At 41.0% G+C, this 20237-nt stretch overlaps 1 protein-coding gene across 1 annotated transcript in view; it reads right to left on the bottom strand.

Annotated features, from left to right (window-relative positions):
• The window catches only part of LOC127003290 (cyclin-dependent kinase 14-like), an 83765-nt gene that overhangs the window by 29999 nt on the left and 33529 nt on the right, over positions 1 to 20237 (bottom strand). Inside the window, exon 4 of the mRNA XM_050869759.1 lies at positions 7680 to 7873. Within this exon, the coding sequence (XP_050725716.1) occupies positions 7680 to 7873 (194 nt within the window). The remainder of the gene's footprint in view (positions 1 to 7679; positions 7874 to 20237) is intronic.

Genomic DNA, 20237 nt, shown 5'->3' with positions numbered 1-20237 from the left:
TGATGTTGCTCTCGCTGGGGTCATAAAAAGGGAGAGGGATTATTAGCGAGGAAAACAAACGAAGGAGAGAAAAAAACACAGATTAAAAAGCAGAAAAAATAACAAAGGAGCAAAAAAAACCAAACAAAAACAAACGAGAGTGGAAGTAAACAAAGATTTTATGATGAAGTTGCAGAATCTTCCGAGAATTTTAAGAGGAACACACACACACACACACACACACACACACACACACACACACACACACACACACACAGCGAAGGTACTCAAACCAAATTCTCGCCACGAAAGTCCAACAACAACAACACCAATAGTAACAAGTAATAGTTTTTTTCGACATTTTAATTAACTTTTACGTAATCAACTTTTCCGCTGATTAAATGATGCCGCCGAGAGAGAGAGAGAGAGAGAGAGAGAGAGAGAGAGAGAGAGAGAGAGAGAGAGAGAGAGAGAGAGAGAGAGAGAGAGAGAGAGAGAGAGAGAGAGAGAGAGAGAGAGAGAGAGAGAACAAATAAGTGAAAAAAAGACCCCCTACATATATTAGAAACAGAAATAAGTAATGCATAGAAAAGAAGAGGAGAAAAGAAGAGCAATGAATGAAGAAAGAAAGACGAGTAGTAGTAGTAGTAGTAGTAGTAGTAGTAGTAGTAGTAGTAGTAGTAGTAGTAGCAGAGGGAGGTGGAGGAGGAGGAGGAGGAGGCATCGGCGGTACTAACTAGAAATATTACGAGATAAGGGAAATAAGTTAGTTTAGGGTCTGGAAATAATTTATGAGACAGCGAGGGAAGAGATGAATGGGGAGGAGGCGTCACCGAAGAAAAGGCTTTGATATATGTGGCTTGTGAGAGAGAGAATGAATGCTATCAAAGCCTCTCTCTCTCTCTCTCTCTCTGGAATGGAAACGCGCACACACACACACACACACACACACACACACACACACACACATATATACACACACGCACACACATTCATTCACACACTCGCATCCTAATCTTTACCATCATATTAAACAGCACTATTACATGACAAAGAGCACAGTAACAGCTTTTCGTAATGGCTGTTCTTGTCGTACTCCACGCTTCACTAACAGCCCTTTATCCTAACACACGAGACAGCACAACTAAGTGAGTCACCGCTGCAAAGAATAGGCGACACTAAACAAAAGAGCATCGTTATTATCCCTTATAGCGCACTCCCTCCTCCTCCTCTTCCTCCTCCCCAACCCCAAGTTTCTGGTGTTTATAGATTCCTGGCGCTTATGACTCTTCTTTATGTTTTCGAAGGGTCTAAAAGTAGGTGGGTTGTGCTGTATTTTCCGGCGGGTGGGTGCGAGTGGGTGTGAGTGGGTGCGCGGGTGTAAATTGTGTTGGAATGAGGCGAAAAATGATGCTGGGGAAGGTAAGAGGAAAGCGGAAGGAAGGGAAAATGCGCTAAGTCGTTGTTTGTGAGAGATTGTAATGTAGTGAGCCCAGACAATGGTTGAGAGAGAGAGAGAGAGAGAGAGAGAGAGAGAGAGAGAGAGAGAGAGAGAGAGAGAGAGAGAGAGAGAGAGAGAGATAATCAATTCCCTGCAGAATAATAGAATAATGGAGATACGGTGAGTGGATAACAAGTCTAATTTCTGAGAGTTAAGTGCAGAGGTCAGCGCACCCCCCTCCCCCCCCCCCCACACACACACACATACCCCCCCCCCCCCACACACACACACAGTTATTATTTTCTTTACTAATAATTTCCTCGTCTTATTTCCTTTATTTTTTGCCCTCTTCTTTACTTTTCCGTCTCCTCCATACTTCATAATCTCTTTGACTATAATTCCTCTTATTTTCATCGTTTCTCTTCTTCTCGTTCACATTTCGCCATTAATCACACACACACACACACACACACACACACACACACACACACACACACGCGCCACAAATAAGCAAGAATTATCACCTGGAATTATTTATTATCCTCCTTTTTTCTTTCCGGAGAAGTCACAGTTTCGTGCGTGGCAGAGACGGAGGCGGAAGGAGTGCGGGAGACAAGGGAGGAAGAGGACGAGGAGGAGAAGGAGGAGATGGAGGAGGAGGAGGAGGAGGAGGAAATGGAAGAGGAGGAGGAGGAAATGGAAGAAAGGAAGGAGAAATAGGTTTGTCGTTTGCAGGAGAGGAAACTCGATTTATTTGTAGGAGAAAATAAAAAGTTTAGATGAAAATAGTACGGACACACACACACACACACACACACACAGAAATACACACACAAGGAAGCAACACACAGGAAGGAAGAAAAATAAGCAAGAGAGAGAGAGAGAGAGAGAGAGAGAGAGAGAGAGAGAGAGAGAGAGAGAGAGAGAGAGAGAGAGAGAGAGAGAGAGAGAGAGAGAGAGAGAGAGAGAGAGAGAGAGAGGGGGGAGGGGGCGTATTTACGAAGCTTGACAACTTTGGAACTCCACTACCTCCACCACTAACAACACCAAAACAACAACAACAACAACAACAACAACAACAACAACAACGTCACGAACAGAAAGCGATGAAATATTAAAAGCAGGAGGAAAAGTATCGGGTAACAGGCAGAGAAGGAAAACAAAGAAGAAGAATAAGAAAAAAGAAAAGAAGATGAAAAAGAAAAGAAGAAAAAGATGGTGACGATGATGATAGTAGTAGTAGTAGTAGTAGAAGAAAATAATAATAATAAGGAAAAGAAGAAAAGAATAAGCAGACGATGAAGAAGAAAAAAGAAGACGAAGAAGAAAAAGGAGAAGAGGAGGAGGAAGAGGAGACGAGAGACTAGAAAAAACAACAGCCAAAAAAGACAGATAGACATAAAAAGAGCGATATAAAAAGTTAAAATTAACGTTGACCAGAATAATACAGCCAGTCAGCCACCCGGTCGACCACCCAACCAGTCAGCCAACCAACCAGCCGCTCACTCACCCACTCACTAAATCAGCCAGTCAGCATCCCTCACCACGGCGGAGATAAAATAGTCTGGGATGAAAGGAAAACGGGAAGTAGCGCCTCGTGTATCACTCAAACCCACGTCACCGAAGTCCGTCTCTATCTGTGTCTGCGCGCCGGCCAGTCACATCACTATCACGAGTCTAATATTAACCTCTCTCTCTCTCTCTATTTGATCTGAGGTTTATTGCATATTATCTTTCGTTTTCTGGTGTTCGTATATTCTTTTGGTGTTAGATGAGAAGGGAGATTATGTGGCGAGACGAGGAAATAGGGAGGGAGAAGAAAGGTATGAGGGAGAGAAAAGAGGGGGGGAGGGAGAGGTGCAGGGGTCTTCTTCCTTTAATCTCGGTCTAAAACTGTTTTGTTGTTAGCTCAGGAGGAGTAAACATGATAGTGAATATATCTGCATAATGCGCCTCTTTTTTTTCTTTTTTTTTCCTTTTCATCTTCTTTCTTTTCTTTTTCTTCTTCCTCCTCCTCGTATTTTCTCCCTATCTTTTTTTTTCTTCTTCATTTTGTTTTCCTTCTTCTTCTACATCTTCTTTTTCTTCTTCTTCTTCTTCTTCTTCTTCTTCTTCTTCTTCTTCTTCTCCTCCTCCTCCTCTTGCGTCTTCTTCTCCCCTTTCCTTAGTGACAGTGAAGAAAGGAAGGTGTGAGGTGTCAGGAGGGAGGAGAGGGAGGGAAGAAATAAAGAAGGAGGAGGAGGAGGAGGAGGAGGAGGAGGAGGAGGAGGAGGAGGAGGAGGAGGAGGTGGAGAAATAAGAATAGGAAGGGGAGTGAATCTTCGTATGGCCTCAACCCCTTACCTCCTACTCCTCCTCCTGCTCCTCCTCCTCCTCCTCCTCTTCCTCTTCCTCCGTCACGCAAACGTCTCTGTTACGATGAAACGTGGTAAGGAAAGAAAAATGCGTTGGGTACGATAAGGTGTGTGTGTGTGTGTGTGTGTGTGTGTGTGTGTGTGTGTGTGTGTGTGTGTGTGTGTGTGTGTGTGTGCATATCGTGTTAAGGTACAGATTCCTTCCTCCTCCTCCTCCTCCTCCTCTCTCTCTCTCTCTCGCTTCCCTCCAATTTCTACACCATTTTTCCTTATCCTCCCCTTCTTTATCTCTCTCTCCCTCTCTCCACCCATTTCTCTTGTTCTTTGTTCTTTTTTTGCTTCTTTTATTCCTCCCGCTCACCGTCTTCCTAATTTCTATCTCCCGTTCTCTTCGTGTACACTTTTCCTTCTTCCTTCTTTTCTCCATCTTTCTCCCTTTCATTACGTCTATTTCTGCTGTTCCTATACTCATCCTTCCCTTCTCCTCCTTTTTTTCTATGTAGTGCTATCTCGCCCTTCCTTCTTTCCTTTCCCCCCCTTCTCTAATATACCATTCTTCCTTTCTCCTCTTCCTTCCTTTCATCCCTTCCCTTACCCTCCCCTCTCTCTCTTATACCTTCCTTTCTCTACCTGATCCTTCCTTTCCTCTCCCTTTCCCATCTCTTTCATCCGCTCTCTACCTCTATCTCCCTCCGTTCCGCTGGTATCCCATTTCCCTAAAAAAGATGAGTCAGTGCGTATATATTTCCCCTTCAAAAAGAGTCTAATATCTAACTTTCATGCCGCTTTTAATTAATACTTTGCGTCGTGTTCGCTGGAGCTGAGTTTGTCCACGGCCGAACGCGTGATGGAGGCTCGTGTTTGCCCGCTTGTCCAGGGAGAGTGAAAATGCCCGCGGCGCCGAGAGGGGGGGAGGGAGGGGTGAAGGAAGGGGGGAGGAGGAAGAGGAAAGGAGGGGGTGGGAAGGAGGGGGTTGGGGAGAGTGAGGGAGGAAGGGAAGAAGAAGAAGAAGAAGAAGAAGAAGAAGAAGAAGAAGAGAGAGAGAGAGAGAGAGAGAGAGAGAGAGAGAGAGAGAGAGAGAGAGAGAGAGAGAGAGAGAGAGAGAGAGAGAGAGAGAGAGAGAGAGAGAGAGAGAGAGATTCATATATTACTTTTCTTGAAACAGAGGAAAAAAAATGAGGCATAGGTAGACAGATGTAGGTGGATATATAGATGGACAAAAATGTAACAATGAATATATTACTCTTCTCAAAACCGAGGAAACTGAGATAGATAGATAGATACAGATAGACAGACAGAGAGAAAGACGAAGAGAGAAACACACACACACAGAAGCGATTAAAACGAGAACATTATAAAAGCATAGAAAAAAAAAATGCAAACAAAAGACATGAACAGCAAACAGCCTCCCTTCATCGTCCCGGCCTTGTCACCCTCTTCGGGGCTAGACAGAAATAAGCCACGCGGCCCGCTAGACATAACCCCCCCCGTACCCCGACCCCCTTTCCCCTCTAACCCCCGAGTCACACTAATGCATTTCCTATAGACAGTTTTTCTTCTTCTTAGTCTCCCCGGGAAAGGTTAATAGGTTTTCTATGTTAAGTGAGCGGTGGCGACGGGGGCAAGATAGTGACACCCCCCGTAGAGGATAAAGGGTCGCGAATCATGGTGTAGGAGAGCTGTATTTTAAGTCTTATGGTACCGGTGAGGAATCGTTTTTTGTGTCCCTTTTAGAGTCGGCGTTCGGATAATTGTCTCGTCGTCGCGTCTCACTTCTTTTTATCAGTGACTACGGAGGAAAAAAATGGTGAGTTACATTTGAATGGGAATTACGACGCTTAAAATTGAATGGTTACGGCGGATTTTTGTCGTTGTTGTGAGTCGATTCCTATTCTTGATTCCTCCTTCTCAACGGGATCACTAAACAATGGATCGTGATGAGAGAGGAACAAAGAGGAAAGAGTGAGAAAAAGAGAGAAAACAAAGAAACGATGAATGTATTATGATAAAGGGGGAAAAACGAGGAAAGAGGGATAAAAAGAGAGGAGAAAAAACGATTAATGTATTATGATCAAGGGGAAAATAGAGGAAAGAGGGATAAAAAGAGATGAGAAAGAAACGATTAATGTATTATGTTCAAGGAGATAAAAACGAGGAAAGGGGAATAAAAAGTGGAGACAAAAAATGGTGAATAAATTTTAATCAGTCAGGGAGAAAAATGGACGTTTGAAAAAAGAAGAGGAAAGAGGGAGAGGAAGAGAGGAGAAAAAGACGATGGATGTATTATAATCATGGAAAAAAGAGGACGTTTGAAAAATAAAGAAGAATGAATGTATTTTAGTCAGGGAGAAAAGAGAGTTGAAAAAAGAGGAAAGAGGAAGGTAAAAAAAAAGTGGAGATAATTAAAGAGATCATGAATGCGTAGGAAGGGTAAGAAAGTGGAGATAGGAAAGAGATCACGAATACATAAAAGGGTAAAAAAGTGGAGATAGGAAAGAGATTATGAATACCTTTTAATCGTTTAGGAAGAAAAGAGGGCAACTTTGAAAAAAAATGAAGGAGGGAGAAAAAAAGTGAAGGAAAAATAAGATGAATATATTATAACTTGTTACGGAGAAAATAGGATGAGTGAAAAAAGTAAAAGGAACGTGGGAAAGAACAAGTGAACAAAATAAAACAAAGGAAACAGGGAATGAGACTTAAAAAATATATTGTGTTTGAGGATGAATGGAAGAAAAGGAGAAAATAAGAGAAAAAGAAAAGATGAAAGAAGGGAAAAGATCTTATGAAATGTGTCGTTTTATAAGAATGAAGGGACATATATTAAGGTTTCCATGAACGAGAAAAAAGAGCGAAGACTGAAATGGAAATAACAATACTTACTTTTGAGTCCACTGAGTGTGTGTAATTTGATGAACAAAATATAATGAAAAGAAGATGGAATTATTCATTTTCTTGGAACTTCTAATACGACTCCCTGTTGAAAAAATGTTAATTCACATATTTTTTTTTTTTTTTACTGCTGTCTTTTAATGAGAAAATCCCTGAATGTGGCCAAACGAGGAACGGCGGCGAGGAATGAAAAAAACAAATAAGAGGAAAACTGGAATTATGTAAATGTTTGTTTCACCGCAACACACACACACACACACACACACACACACACACACACACACACACACATAAAGAATGCCGCACGACAGGAATTCTAAAAAGACAAAAAAATATAACACACTGGAAAACAACTGTAATGGAAAGACTTAGTGGCACGCTCACGCACGCACGCACGCACGCACGCGCACACATCCACATCCACACACGCACAAACACACTTACACAACTCCACACCTTTAATTAAACTGAAAAAAAGAGAAAAAAAAGGAAAATTTTTATAATCTCCTTACACGCACACACGCACACACACAAAAAAACAACAACATAATAAAAAAGGATAAGTAAGAAGAAAACAAGAAAAAAGGTACAAATAATTAGAGATGAAACATTACTTATAAAAGAGCAAAGAAAGAAAAATTTTCCAAAACGAAAATATACAAAAAAACCCAGAAAAAAAACTAGGAAAGCAAAGTACAGAAAAACAAGACAAAAACAAGAAAAAAAAAAGAATACGAGAAATACAAGAACATACAAGTACCACGAGGAAAAAAACAAAAAAAAACAAGAGGTAAGAAAAAAAAAAACATATTTAATCAACAACAAGAAAAACGATGACAACTCCACCGCCCACTTACCCTAATGGCGGAAAAAAACTCAAAACAACAACAACGGCAGCAACAACAACAACGGCAGCAACAACAACAACCTCACAGTCCACGTACCCAAAATCAGATAAACCACAACCCCAAAACACCAATAACAACAACACCATTAGCATGTCCTCCACTTACCCCAAAGGCAGAAAACCTCTTGGACTTCCGGGTGTCCTTGCAGAGGTACACTTCGGACTTGGGCCGCGGCGGTTTCTTCGGCCGCATGATGACCTTCTGCTCGCTCCGGAGGTCCTCGTCCAGCAACTTCGAGTCCGAGGAGACCGAGAGTTGTCTGGACAGCGACTCCCGGTGGTCCACGAGTCGCTCCCAGCCTGAAGGGGTAGAAGAAGAGGGGGAGATGAGACACTGAATGGGGTGAAAGGGTGATTAAGGGGGGATAAATGGGGGTAAAAGAAAGTGGTCATGAAAGAGAAGGATATTTGGGGAGAGCGTAAGACAAGGGGAGGATAGGAAAAAGGCAGGGAAGGGGCGTGAGTGGCTTCTGTGTGTCTGGGGATTGCAAGAAAAGGGGAGGAAGATACAGAAAGGAAGGGGAGAAGAAGAGGGTAAGTGAGGCACTGGATACTTGAAGTGGTGAAGGGGAAGGATATATAAGGGAACAAGAGGAAGGGCTTGTAAAGGGGAGGAGGGTGAGGCGGTTCTAAATGTGTGGGGAGGAAGTAGAAGAAAGGGAGGAAGAGGAAGAGGGTGAGGCGGGTCTAAATGTGTGGGGAGGAAGTAGAAGAAGGGGAGGAAGAGGAAGAGGGTGAGTTCTGTGTATGTGGGGAGGACGTAAGCCAAGGTGAGAAAGAGGCAGGGGAAGGAAGGAGAGTTGACAAGGGGAGAAAGAGGCAGGGGAGGAAGGAGAGTTGGCAGGACTGAATACTTAAAAGGGGTGAGAGGGTGAGGGAGAGGGAGAGAGATAAGAAGTAGCATAATGATAGGTTAATGAAGGGGAGGGGAAGGAAGGGGTGCTGGGTGTGTTGGGAAGGGCGTAGAAGGGGAGGAAGGTGGTAGTGAGTTCAAGGAGTGGTGATGGGACGTGTTGATTCAATGGGGTGAAAAAGGGTGACGTGGGTGTGTGTGGGGAGAATGTAAAGGGAGGAAAAGAAGAGCTAATAAATAGGAGATGAAGCGATTGAAGGAGGAGGAAATAAGGATGCTCCCTGAAGACAAAACACACATACAAACAAAGAAAATGGGAAGAGTGTAAAGAGAAGAGACGAAAACATATAAACAAAGAAAATGGGAAGAGTTTAAAGAGAAGAGACGAACACATATAAACAAAGAAAATGGGAAGAGTGTAAAGAGAAGAGACGAACACATACAAACAAAGAAAATGGGAAGAGTGTAAAGAGAAGAGACGAACACATATAAACAAAGAAAATGGGAAGAGTGTAAAGAGAAGAGACGAACACATACAAGCAAAGAAAATGGGAAGTGTAAAGTGAAGAGACGAAGAGTTGAGAAAAGGGAGATAAAGCGATTGAAGAAAACAGAATAGATTGATGATGCGCTTAAGCCTCGCAGAAAACACGCAAAAAAAGTGTTGTGAGACCATAGAGGAAGGAAAAAAAAAGCTGATACAGAAAAGAATAAAGATACATTTACAAAAAAGAAAAAAAACTGAAAAAAGAGGAAAAGATTGATGATACCTTAAGGCTTGTAGGAAACACACACACGCACACACACAAAAAAAGAAGTATTGTGAAGAGTAAAAAGAGGAAGAGAAGAAGAAGTGGTTGAAGGAAGCAGAAAGATTTGATGATATACTTAAGGCTTGCAAAAACACACACAAGCACATACAGATATTCAAAGGGAAGAGTGTTGTGAAAAAAAGGAGTGTAGAAGAAAGAAAATTAATTAATAAGAGAAGAAAAGTAAGTGTAAAGCGAGCAATCTCTTTAACAAAATTTCACCCTTGTCTCTCTTCCTTAACCAGAAAAAATAAAAACCACTGGACGGAAAAAATGCCAAACGATCCATTAAAACTTCAGTCCTCAAATATTTCACATCATTAGTCAATTAACGACCTTGGCCACAGGTAATTAGCCGGCCACAACACAATCACGGCCTATAATTACCCACAAAACGCGAGTAAATGACGCTAATGACCCCAGGTGTGATGAGCGATTGTCACCTGTGGCGAGGCTAATTGTTCTGATTAATTAGTCATTATTATTAATAATTTCATTATTATTATTATTGTTATTATTAATATTATTATTATTACAGTGAAGAGCTAATGAGTGTCTTGAGTGGTCAGCGTGTGGGCTCGGCGCCCAGGACGACCAGGGCGTCCCGCCCGTCGCTTCCAACAAGATGGCAAATTTTTAGTCATCGCTGAATGGCCTAAGACTACCTACATTTTGTCCCGAAGACCACCCATGAACCCGGACTCTAGATTCTCTCTAAAAGCGGATCAAATATGAGTTCCAGGGGGCAGCATGAGCCAAGGAAGATGGCGCCACTATAAACCATTGCCTTCGCCAAAACGGGCTAGGGCCGACCACCAGGCCGACCATGAAAGTCTACCGGCGCCATTGGCGAAATGTGTGTGTGTGTATGTATGTATGTGTGTGTGTGTGTGTGTGTGTGTGTGTGTGTGTGTGTGTGTGTGTGTGTGTGTGTGTGTGTGTGTGTGTGTGTGTGTGTGTGTGTGTGTGTATATATATATATATATATATATATATATATATATATATATATATATATATATATATATATATATATATATATATATATATATATATGTAAATTGTTTTCCTTTCTCTCTCTATAAATTTTTTCTGTATTCTTTTAATGTATCTGTCTATCTGTTTGTATCTCTGAATGTGTGTTTCTCTCCCTCTCTGTCTGTCTGTCAGAGGGTCTGTTTGTTCGTCTGTACCGCTATGAACGTCTGTCTCTGCTTGTCTGTGTCTGTCCCTCTGTCTGTCTGTCTGCCTTGTTTCTCTGTCTTTCTTTCTATGTTTCTGTACGTTTGTCTGTCTGTTTTCCTGTGTTAGTGTTAATATGTGCACCCTATTAATAGCGAGTAACATATGAAGGTATTTTTTGTGTGTACATGTGTGCGTGTCACAGTGACGCAATTTGTCTCGCTCAAAGACAATTTAATGATCCTCGTTCATCATGACATTTTTTACCTTTTTATATTTTTTCTCTCTTTATTTTTTGCCAATGAGACACGAGATTGTTCCTCCGTGAGTGATGACGAGGAGGCGGAGGAGGAGGAGGAGGAGGAGGAGGAGGAGGAGGAGGAGGAGGAGGAGGGAGGAGGAGGTGCAGGAAATGGATGAAAGAGGAAGACGGAAAGAGGAGATGGAAGAGGAAGCGAGTAAATTAATATGAGAGAGAGAGAGAGAGAGAGAGAGAGAGAGAGAGAGAGAGAGAGAGAGAGAGAGAGAGAGAGAGAGAGAGAGAGAGAGAGAGAGAGAGAGAGAGAGAGAGAGAGAGAGAGAGAGAGAGAGAGAAAAACAGAGAAAAAAAAAAGAAAGAAAATGATAATGCAAGTTTTCTCCCCCTAAAAAAAAAACCCTCCATTTATCTACTTAATTAAAATGACACCTGACGAAGATTTATTGTCGCTAGTCTCGTCCATTCACCTTTTTTTCTCCTCCACCCACACACACACACACACACACACACACACACACACACACACACACACACTACAATAGACAGGCTTCCGGAGCAGGTGACGAGAGATGGGGAGGAAAGTGGAGATCGAGGAGGGGAGAGAATTGGAAGGAAGATAGAGGATGGAGGAAAGGATGGAGAAAAGGAGACGCGAGAGGAGGAATGTAGGAGGAAAGAGACGGAAGAGGAAAAGGAAGGAGAGGAAAGGAAGGTAAGGGAAAAGGAGAGTAAGTAGAAAGGGGCGTAAAGGAAGGAAGGAAGAAAGAGGAGGGAAGGAGGAAAAGGGAAGGAGAGTAACTGGGAAGGGGTGTAAGGGAAAGGAAGGAGAGGGAGAAGTGAACGAGGGAGATAGAAAGAGAAGAGAAAAAGGATAAAGGTGAATACGAAGAAAAAAGAAACGGAATAGGGAACTGGAAAAGGGAAGAGGAAGATGAAAAAAGAAAAGGGTATGGATAGGGGTCAATAGGAAGGGAAGAAATAGGCGGAAAGAAAGGGGAATGATGGAGAGGAAAGGGGAGGGAAATTGAAAGGGAGGATAGTAAAGCTTGGTGGGGAGGGGACAAGAGGAGGGGAAAGGGAGGGGGAGATAAGGAAGGGGATGAAGGAACCGGAGGGGAGTGCGTTCAGATAGGATTGGTAGGGAAGGGAAGAGAAAGGGGAAGAGGGGAAGAGGGGGGGAGAGGGGATGAAGGGGAGGAGGGGAGGGAGAGAGAGAGACTTCGGATTAGTGAGGGAGAGTGAGGGGAGAGAGTAAGGGATTAAAGTGTGTATGTGTGTGTGTGTGTGTGTGTGTGTGTGTGTGTGTGTGTGTGTGTGTGTGAGAGAGAGAGAGAGAGAGAGAGAGAGAGAGAGAGAGAGAGAGAGAGAGAGAGAGAGAGAGAGAGAGAGAGAGAGAGAGAGAGAGAGAGAGAGAGAGAGAGAGAGAGAGAGAGAGCAATAATAATTTTAGCTCAGAATTTTGTTTATTTTTGCTCGAGGGGAAAAAAACTGAACCAGGAAGTGGAAAACATGTCTGTATTTCTCTGTCTGTTTGTTTTATGGATTTCTGTCTGCATTTTTGTTTACCTGTTTGTTTGTCAGTCTGTCATTGTATTTGTCTGTAAACCTTGCTAACTGTTTGCCCGTCTGTCTCTCTGTCTGTCTAATTTCCTTTGTTTTTTGTCTGTCTGTCTGTGTACATTATCTTCTGTTTGTCTGTATGTATAATTTTCTGCCTCTGTGTCTGTCATTCCATTTGTCTGCCTATCTTTCTATCTTTCTGTCTACCTGTCTGTTTATTTCTTTCTCCAATCATCTACCTATTCGTCTAATTGTCTCCCCATTTGTATTTATGTATGCCTTTCTATCTATCAATCTGTCTGTCTGTCTGTCTGTTTATCTTCTAATCATCCGCCCATTCGACTAATTATCTGCCTGTCCGTCTGTCCATCCGTCCGCCTCTCAAATTGCTGCCTCATTTTTTATCTCTTAATGAATCACACAGAGGGACGAATTGTGGGGAAAAAAAGTTATCTCTCCCCTGTCTCTCCATCTCTCCCTCCCTCCCTCCCTCTCCCTTTCACTTCCCTCCCATGAATAATTTTGATAAACGTTCAACGATTATTCAGCCTAAAATGAGAGAGAAAAGAGATAAAAAGCCTGTGTGTTTGGGTCTACATGTCTGTCTGTCTGTCTGTCTCCCAGTAGTTGATTTTATTGTTTTTTTTGTTTTCTTCTCTTCCATGTACTGAATATTCTCTTTTTTCTATTTTTCCTTAGTACCATATATTTTTTTTCAGTAATATTTCCATTTAGTCTATTTTCATCTTTTTCCAGGTAATATTTTCAACTGTCTTTTCCCTTCTTTTCCCAGTAATATTTTGGTTTGTTCCTTCTCTTTTTTTCCCCAGTAGTGGAAGTCCAAGTTTTGTCAGAACATAAGAAGAACACAGGGAAACTGCAAGAGGCCGGGTGGCCTACACAGGGCAGCTCCAGAATCGCCTCCACTACTCACGATGGGTGAGGTGTAGTTACAGGGGTTACAGGAAGAGGCTTGATCCTCGTTATACCGGCGGTACTAGGCACGCATCCAGTACCCCGTCACCTTACTGCACCCACACCTCACTGCCACCTGTCGTCCTCGTCCATGTAGCTATCCAGTCTACTCTTAAAACAAGCTATCGTCCCTGCACTAACTATGTGATTGCTGAGTCTATTCCATTCCCCCACCACCCTATTACTAAACCAATGCTTGCCCATATCTCTCCTAAATCTATACTTTTCTAATTTAAATCCATTACTGCGAGTTCTATCCTGCTGGCTAATTCTCAGTACTTTACTTATATCGCCTTTGTTGTAACCCTTGACCCATTTGAATACTTCTATCAGATCTCCCCGCACTCTTTGTGTTTCTTCTAATCCCAGTAACACATTATTTTTTCCTGTTACTGAATCATCTAGTTTGTCTGCCTGTCTTTCTTTCCCCATTACTGATTATTCTCTCTCTTTCAATAATCATCATCCTTTCTTTTTTCTATTTTTCGTTTCTCTCTCAATAATAATCCTTTTTTTCTTTCTTTCTCTTTTCTCTCAATATAATCATCCTTTTTTTCTTTCCTTCTCTTTCCTTTTCTCTCTCAATACAATCATGCTTTTTTCTTTCCTTTTCTTTTCTCTCAATATAATCATCCTTTTTTCCTTTCTTTCTCTTTTCTTTCTCAAAAATATAATCATCCTTTTTTCTTTCCTTCTCTTTTCTTTTCTCTCAATAATTATCATTCTTTTATCTTTCCTTCTCTTTTCTTTTCTCTCAAAAATTATCATTCTTTTATCTTTCCTTCTCTTTTCTTTTCTCTCTCTCTCAATATAATCTCCATTCTTTCTTTCTTTCTTTTTCTTTTCTCTCCATCATAAGCATTCATTATTTTATTTTCTTCTCTTTTACTTTTTTTTCCTTCTCAATTAACGAATTTTCTTTTTTCTCCCTCTTCTGAAAACTTAATCTTCTTGGATGAGTCTCTTCCTTCCTTCCTTCACCAGCGCTAAATATTATAACAACAACGACATAAAAAAGCAAACACACCTATAAAAAAATACTCGTCCCTTTTACCAGCGACGCGGAAAAGTTGAATGAGTTTTGGAATTGAATTTTTAGTTTGTAAACAAATTGATTTTGTTGACGAGACGAGAAGTTTGTGTGAGATACCGCCTGATGAGAGGGAGAGGGGGGAGGGGAGGGGGACAGGGGAAGGGGGGGAGGGGAGAGGGCAAGGGAGGAAAATTAGAGGGAGGGAAGGGATGGGAGGGAAGGTGGAGGCGTAATGCAGGGAAAAGGAGTGGATGGAGAGGAAGGGGAGAGAAAGAGGAAAACCAAAGAAGGGGGGTGGAGGAAGAGGAGGAAGAGGCAGGGAGGAAAGGAGGAGGGGAGGGGAAGGGAGAAAAGGAATAATGCAGGGAAGAGGAGTGGATAGAGTAGAAGGGGAGAGAAAGAGGAAAACCAAAGAAGGAGGGGAGGAGGAAGAGGAAGAGGAGGAGGAGGAGGGAGGAAAATTAGAGAAATGAAAGTGGGGAGGAGACATGGTGGAAAATGGAGTTGAGGGAGAGATAAAGATCGACAAAGAGGGGGGATGAAGAGAGGAGGGAAGAGCCACGAAGAGGGATGAAGAGAGGAGGGAAGAGCCACGAAGAGGGAAGGAGAGAAGAAGGGGAAGAAAAAGGGAATAATTAGGCAGACTAGATAAAAAAAAGGAAAAACAACCAAACAAAAAAATGGGGAACGAACAAAGCAAGCACAAGGGAGGAGGAGGAGGAGGAGGAGGAGGAGGAGGTAATAGGAGAGCACAGATTGGAGCTTTGTAAAGAGTACGTGATTGGTAGAGGTGAAACAACAGTGATGAGAGAGAGAGAGAGAGAGAGAGAGAGAGAGAGAGAGAGAGAGAGAGAGAGAGAGAGAGAGAGAGAGAATTTTGATTGGAGCACGTAGTTTTGATTGATTCTAAATGCCGAACACATATACACACACACACACACACACACACACACACACACACACACACTCTCTTTCTATTAAAAATACAACAAGTGAAGGTACAAAAAATAAATCCTAAATCCGAACTCATAATCTCCTCCTCCTCCTCCTCCTTCTTAAGGCACACAAAGAGGAGGTTCAAGTTCTAAAAGTTGCTTCTAATCCTCCTTCCGCACAAAGTTACGCAAGGAAAAAAAATCTTTGCGTCTTGTTAAGCAAAAAAAAGTGTTTGTTTACGGACGGCAGGACACGAAGGGAGAGGAATTAAGAATGGTGTTATGAAAGATTAGAAAAATAATAAATAAAAGATGATATTATGATAGAAGGAAAGACGGTAAGAAAGGGTCAGCAAGTAAATAAAGAAAATAAGAATAATGTTGAAGATAATATGATGGAAGAAGGAAAGATGAGGAGCAGCAGAAAGGGGGAAGAAAAATGGGGAAAAAGTTGGATATCATATGAAAGGAGGATTGAAAGAAGGAAATAATTAGCAGATAAAGAATGGGAGGAGAAGAAAGGGAAAAGAAAGTTGCAAAGAAAAGATTAGAATAGTTTCGGAAGTGAAGAGAAAGAGGAAAAAGAAAAAAATGTAAAAGCAAGGAAAAGGATAAATGCAACTAAAAAAAGAGAAAGGAGAAGAGAAAGAGACAGAAAGAGGAAAACGAAAGCGATGCAGGAAAAAAGAGAGAGAAAAAAAAAGGAAAAAACAAGGGAGAAATTCGATTATTTAGAGAAATAAATAAAGAACACACACACTGGAGCTTACGGGTTCCCCCTTCGCATGAATAAAAGACGTGTTTATCATAGATGAGACAAGCAATTAAGGACCACGAAGATAACGATCACACGAAGAGAGAGAAAGGAAAAAAGTGGCGTTGAAGATAACTAAAAAGAAGTATATTGATAAAACACGCGAAGTAAAGAGAAACAAAACGAGGTGAATATGAAAGAAGGAAAAAGAAGAAAGAAAAAAAGGAAGGAAGGATATGTTGGGAATAGCAAAAAAGTATATACAGAAAAATGAAATGAAATAGATTTATATATATGAATGAAACAGAAAAAAAATGGAAGAAGGGAAAGTATATCTGCAGATCAAAATAAACGAATGAACAGAATAAACAAATGAAAGAAAATTAAAACAATATGAAAGAAGAAAGGGAAGAAAATAAAGCATACTCGGAAAAACAAAACAAAACAATGAGAGAATAAAAGAAGGAAGAGTAAGAAATGAATCTCCAAATATATTATGAGACATTTATTGGGGTCAGACAAACATAATATAGAAACAAAAACAATAGAAAAAAAGAAAAGAAATAAAAAAAAACAGACACACGACCACTCACACGCAACACGAAACTAATCTTTTTTTTGTGGACACGAGGAAAAAAAGATAAGAAAAAATATATCTAGGCCTACTGGTGTGTGTGTGTGTGTGTGTGTGTGTGTGTGTGTGTGTGTGTGTGTCGCTTTTCTCCTAGTCACACCATATTAATTATCTCTGAAAAATGCTGAGGTATACTTTCTCTCTCTCTCTCTCTCTATCACGTTCTAATTAACTGTCCAAGTCTGTGTCTGTTCGTTTGTTTGTTTCCTTTTTGGAGGTTTTGCTTTCTTATTTTTTTTGAGTCTCCTTTGTTAATATCTTGGTTTTCTTATAGTTTTCCTTTATCTTATTCTTTTTTTGTATTTTTTTATCCTTTTGTCAGAATGTTGTTTTATGTGTTCGCTTCTTTCTTCTACGTGTTTCCGTTCACCTTTTTTTTTAGAATGGGTGTATTTTTTCTTTCCTTTACTTTCTTGCTGCAATCCATTTTCCCCCATTACTATTCCATCGTTTCTTTCATACAGACTTATAGATTTGTTATTTCTTTCTAAGTTTTTATAATTTTTCGTATTTCTCTTTTTCTCCACATTTCTGGTTCATCCTCCTTTCCTTTTATTTGTTCAAAGTTCTCGCTTTTGTTATGAGTGAATGTAACTTGATTTCTTTCCACTATTATCATTGTTGCTCGCTTTCCTATATTCTCTGGACTGGTTTTCTTTTCATTTATTTCTGTCCATCTTTTATTTTCCACATTTCATTTCTGGTCCGTCTTTCCTTTTAAAAATTTATCATTCTATTTTTAATTTACTTCATAATATTTTCCATTTATCTTTCTCTCATGTGTTTGGCTATTTTTTCGTTTTTATTTATATTTTTCATCATCTCGTTTCCATTTATATCAATCGTTTTCGCTCAACGTTTTCTTTTTCGGTTATATATTTCTATTTCTGGCTTTCCTTTCTCTTGTTTTCTTTTATTTACACCATTTCGTGTTCGGCTGATTACTATTGGCTATTTCTTTTTAGTGCTCTATAAACCTTTTCGGCTGATGAGTTATTTTCATCAAATTTTGCATCACCTCGTTTTCTATATTCCCTTCATTTCATGCTCAGTTGTATTTTTTAATAATCTTCCCATGTTCTTCCTCTTTCCGACTTTATTTTTCATTTCCTTTTAGCTTTCCATTACCCCGTTTTCTATAGTTCCCTCATTTCGTCTTCTGGCTTTATTTTTTTCATCATAATCTTCATATTCCTGACTTTATTCCTCACTTCTTTTTCGCATCCCATCACCTCGTTCTCAGTCTATTTTCCCTTTATCTCGTGTTTTTTTTTATCATAATCTTCCTATTCATTTGGTATTCATTTAATTTTATCTTTCCATCGCTTCATTTTCTTCCCTTCATCTCTTTTTTTACATGGTTCTTCCTATTCCTCTTTTTTAATTTCTTTTTAGCTTCCCGTCACCTCGTTCTCCGTCTCTCTTCCCTTCATGGCGTTTTTTTTTTACATTACCTTCATAATCTCTTGTTTTAATTTCTTTTTATCTTTCCATCACCTCGTTTTCTTTCCTTCATCTTGTGTGTTTTTTTGTATGGTCTTCCTATTTCTTTATTTTTCACTTCTTTTTATCTTCCCGTCACCTCGTTCTCCGTCTCTCTTCCCTTCATGGCGTGTTTTTTTTTACATTAACTTCATATTCTCTTGTTTAATTTCTTTTTATCTTTTCATCACCTCGTTTTCTTTCCTTACATGGTCTTCCTATTTCTTTATTTTCCACTTCTTTGTAGCTTTCCGTCACCTCGTTCTCCTTCTCTCTTCCCTTCATGGCGTGTTTTTTTTACATTAACTTCATATTCTCTTGTTTTAATTTATTTTTATCTTTCCATCACCTCGTTTTCTTTCCTTACATGGTCTTCCTATTTCTTTATTTTTCACTTCTTTGTAGCTTCCCGTCACCTCGTTCTCCACCTCTCTTCTCTTCATCTCGTGTCTGCGTGCGCGTGTTATCTTGGCTCCTGTGTTCCCATCTTCCTTATCGTCGGCTTGGTCTTGTTGCGCCGTCCATGGCTCCTTTATGTGCGTGAGGCGCGCTTTACGAGTCTCCGGCGCTGGATCGTAAAATGGAAATGTCGGAAGGACGATCAGCGAGATGCGAAAGTCTACAACAACGCGAAAGTGATAAATGAAAGAAATAAATGAAGAAAAAAAACTGCAGTGGTTGTTTATCGTTCGTCTGGCAGCGCGTGATCATGGCGCCGCTCAAATTACTTAAAGTTATCGTACCGTATCACGAGATTTGAAAGGCTAGAAAAGAAATAAAAGAAAGTAAGAAAAGAAAGTCAAAACAGCCGCGGAAATGATGAAACAAACGAATATATGAAGAAAAAAGACTGCAGTGCGTGTTTATCGTACGTCTGACAGCGCCTGGTTATGGCGCCATTCATTTTCCAACGTTATCGTACACTATCATGAAGGTTGTAAGGTTGGGAAAAAATAAAGAGAGGAATCAAGCAAAGATATTCAAAACAGCCGCAAAAATGATAAAGGAAACGAATAAATGAAGAAAAAAATCCATTGCTTCTGTATCGTCCATCTGGCAGCACGTGAGAATAGCGCCATTCAAATTACCGACGTTATCGTACAGTATCATGGACGTTCACAGTAACGCTAACAACGATGGCAATTACTGTCTCTCCTTCGGGCAATTAGGCGATTAATTAGCCATTGCAGGCCATTTACGTCCGTCTGATGGGCGGGGAGTGGCTGTGCGTGACGCTGTGAACAGGGAATCGTTGTTTGCTTCGCTTAGTGGACTCAGCGAGGAGTGACGGACGGTCTTCTCTCTCTCTCTCTCTCTCCACACACACACACACACACACACACACACACACCACTTAAAGATGACTGATGACTGTTTTTATCCACTTTACGACGACTGGTGATTATTGATAAGCTCGGTGATAGTGACTGTTCGACTAGCGACTACTTCTATTCACTTTACGACGACTGGTGACTGTTTCTATCCACGTTACGACGACTGGTGACTGTTTCTATTCACTTTACGACGACTGGTGACTGTTTCTATTCACTTTACGACGACTGGGGACTGTTTCTATTCACTTTACGACGACTGGGGACTGTTTCTATTCACTTTACGACGACTGGGGACTGTTTCTATCCACGTTACGACGACTGGGGACTGTTTCTATTCACTTTACGACGACTGGTGACTGTTTCTATCCACGTTACGACGACTGGTGACTGTTTCTATCCACGTTACGACGACTGGTGACTGTTTCTATCCACGTTACGACGACTGGTGACTGTTTCTATCCACGTTACGACGACTGGTGACTGTTTCTATCCACGTTACGACGACTGGTGACTGTTTCTATCCACTTTACGACGACTGGTGACTGTTTCTATCCACGTTACGACGACTGGTGACTGTTTCTATCCACTTTACGACGACTGGTGACTGTTTCTATCCACTTTACGACGACTGGTGACTGTTTCTATCCACGTTACGACGACTGGTGACTGTTTCTATCCACTTTACGACGACTGGTGACTGTTTCTATCCACGTTACGACGACTGGTGACTGTTTCTATCCACGTTACGACGACTGGGGACTGTTTCTATCCACGTTACGACGACTGGTGACTGTTTCTATCCACGTTACGACGACTGGTGACTGTTTCTATCCACTTTACGACGACTGGTG

Source organism: Eriocheir sinensis, chromosome 25 (genome assembly GCF_024679095.1).
Source record: "Eriocheir sinensis breed Jianghai 21 chromosome 25, ASM2467909v1, whole genome shotgun sequence".
Classification (NCBI taxonomy): Eukaryota; Metazoa; Arthropoda; class Malacostraca; order Decapoda; family Varunidae; genus Eriocheir; species Eriocheir sinensis.
This window is presented reverse-complemented; position numbering and strand designations above follow the sequence as displayed.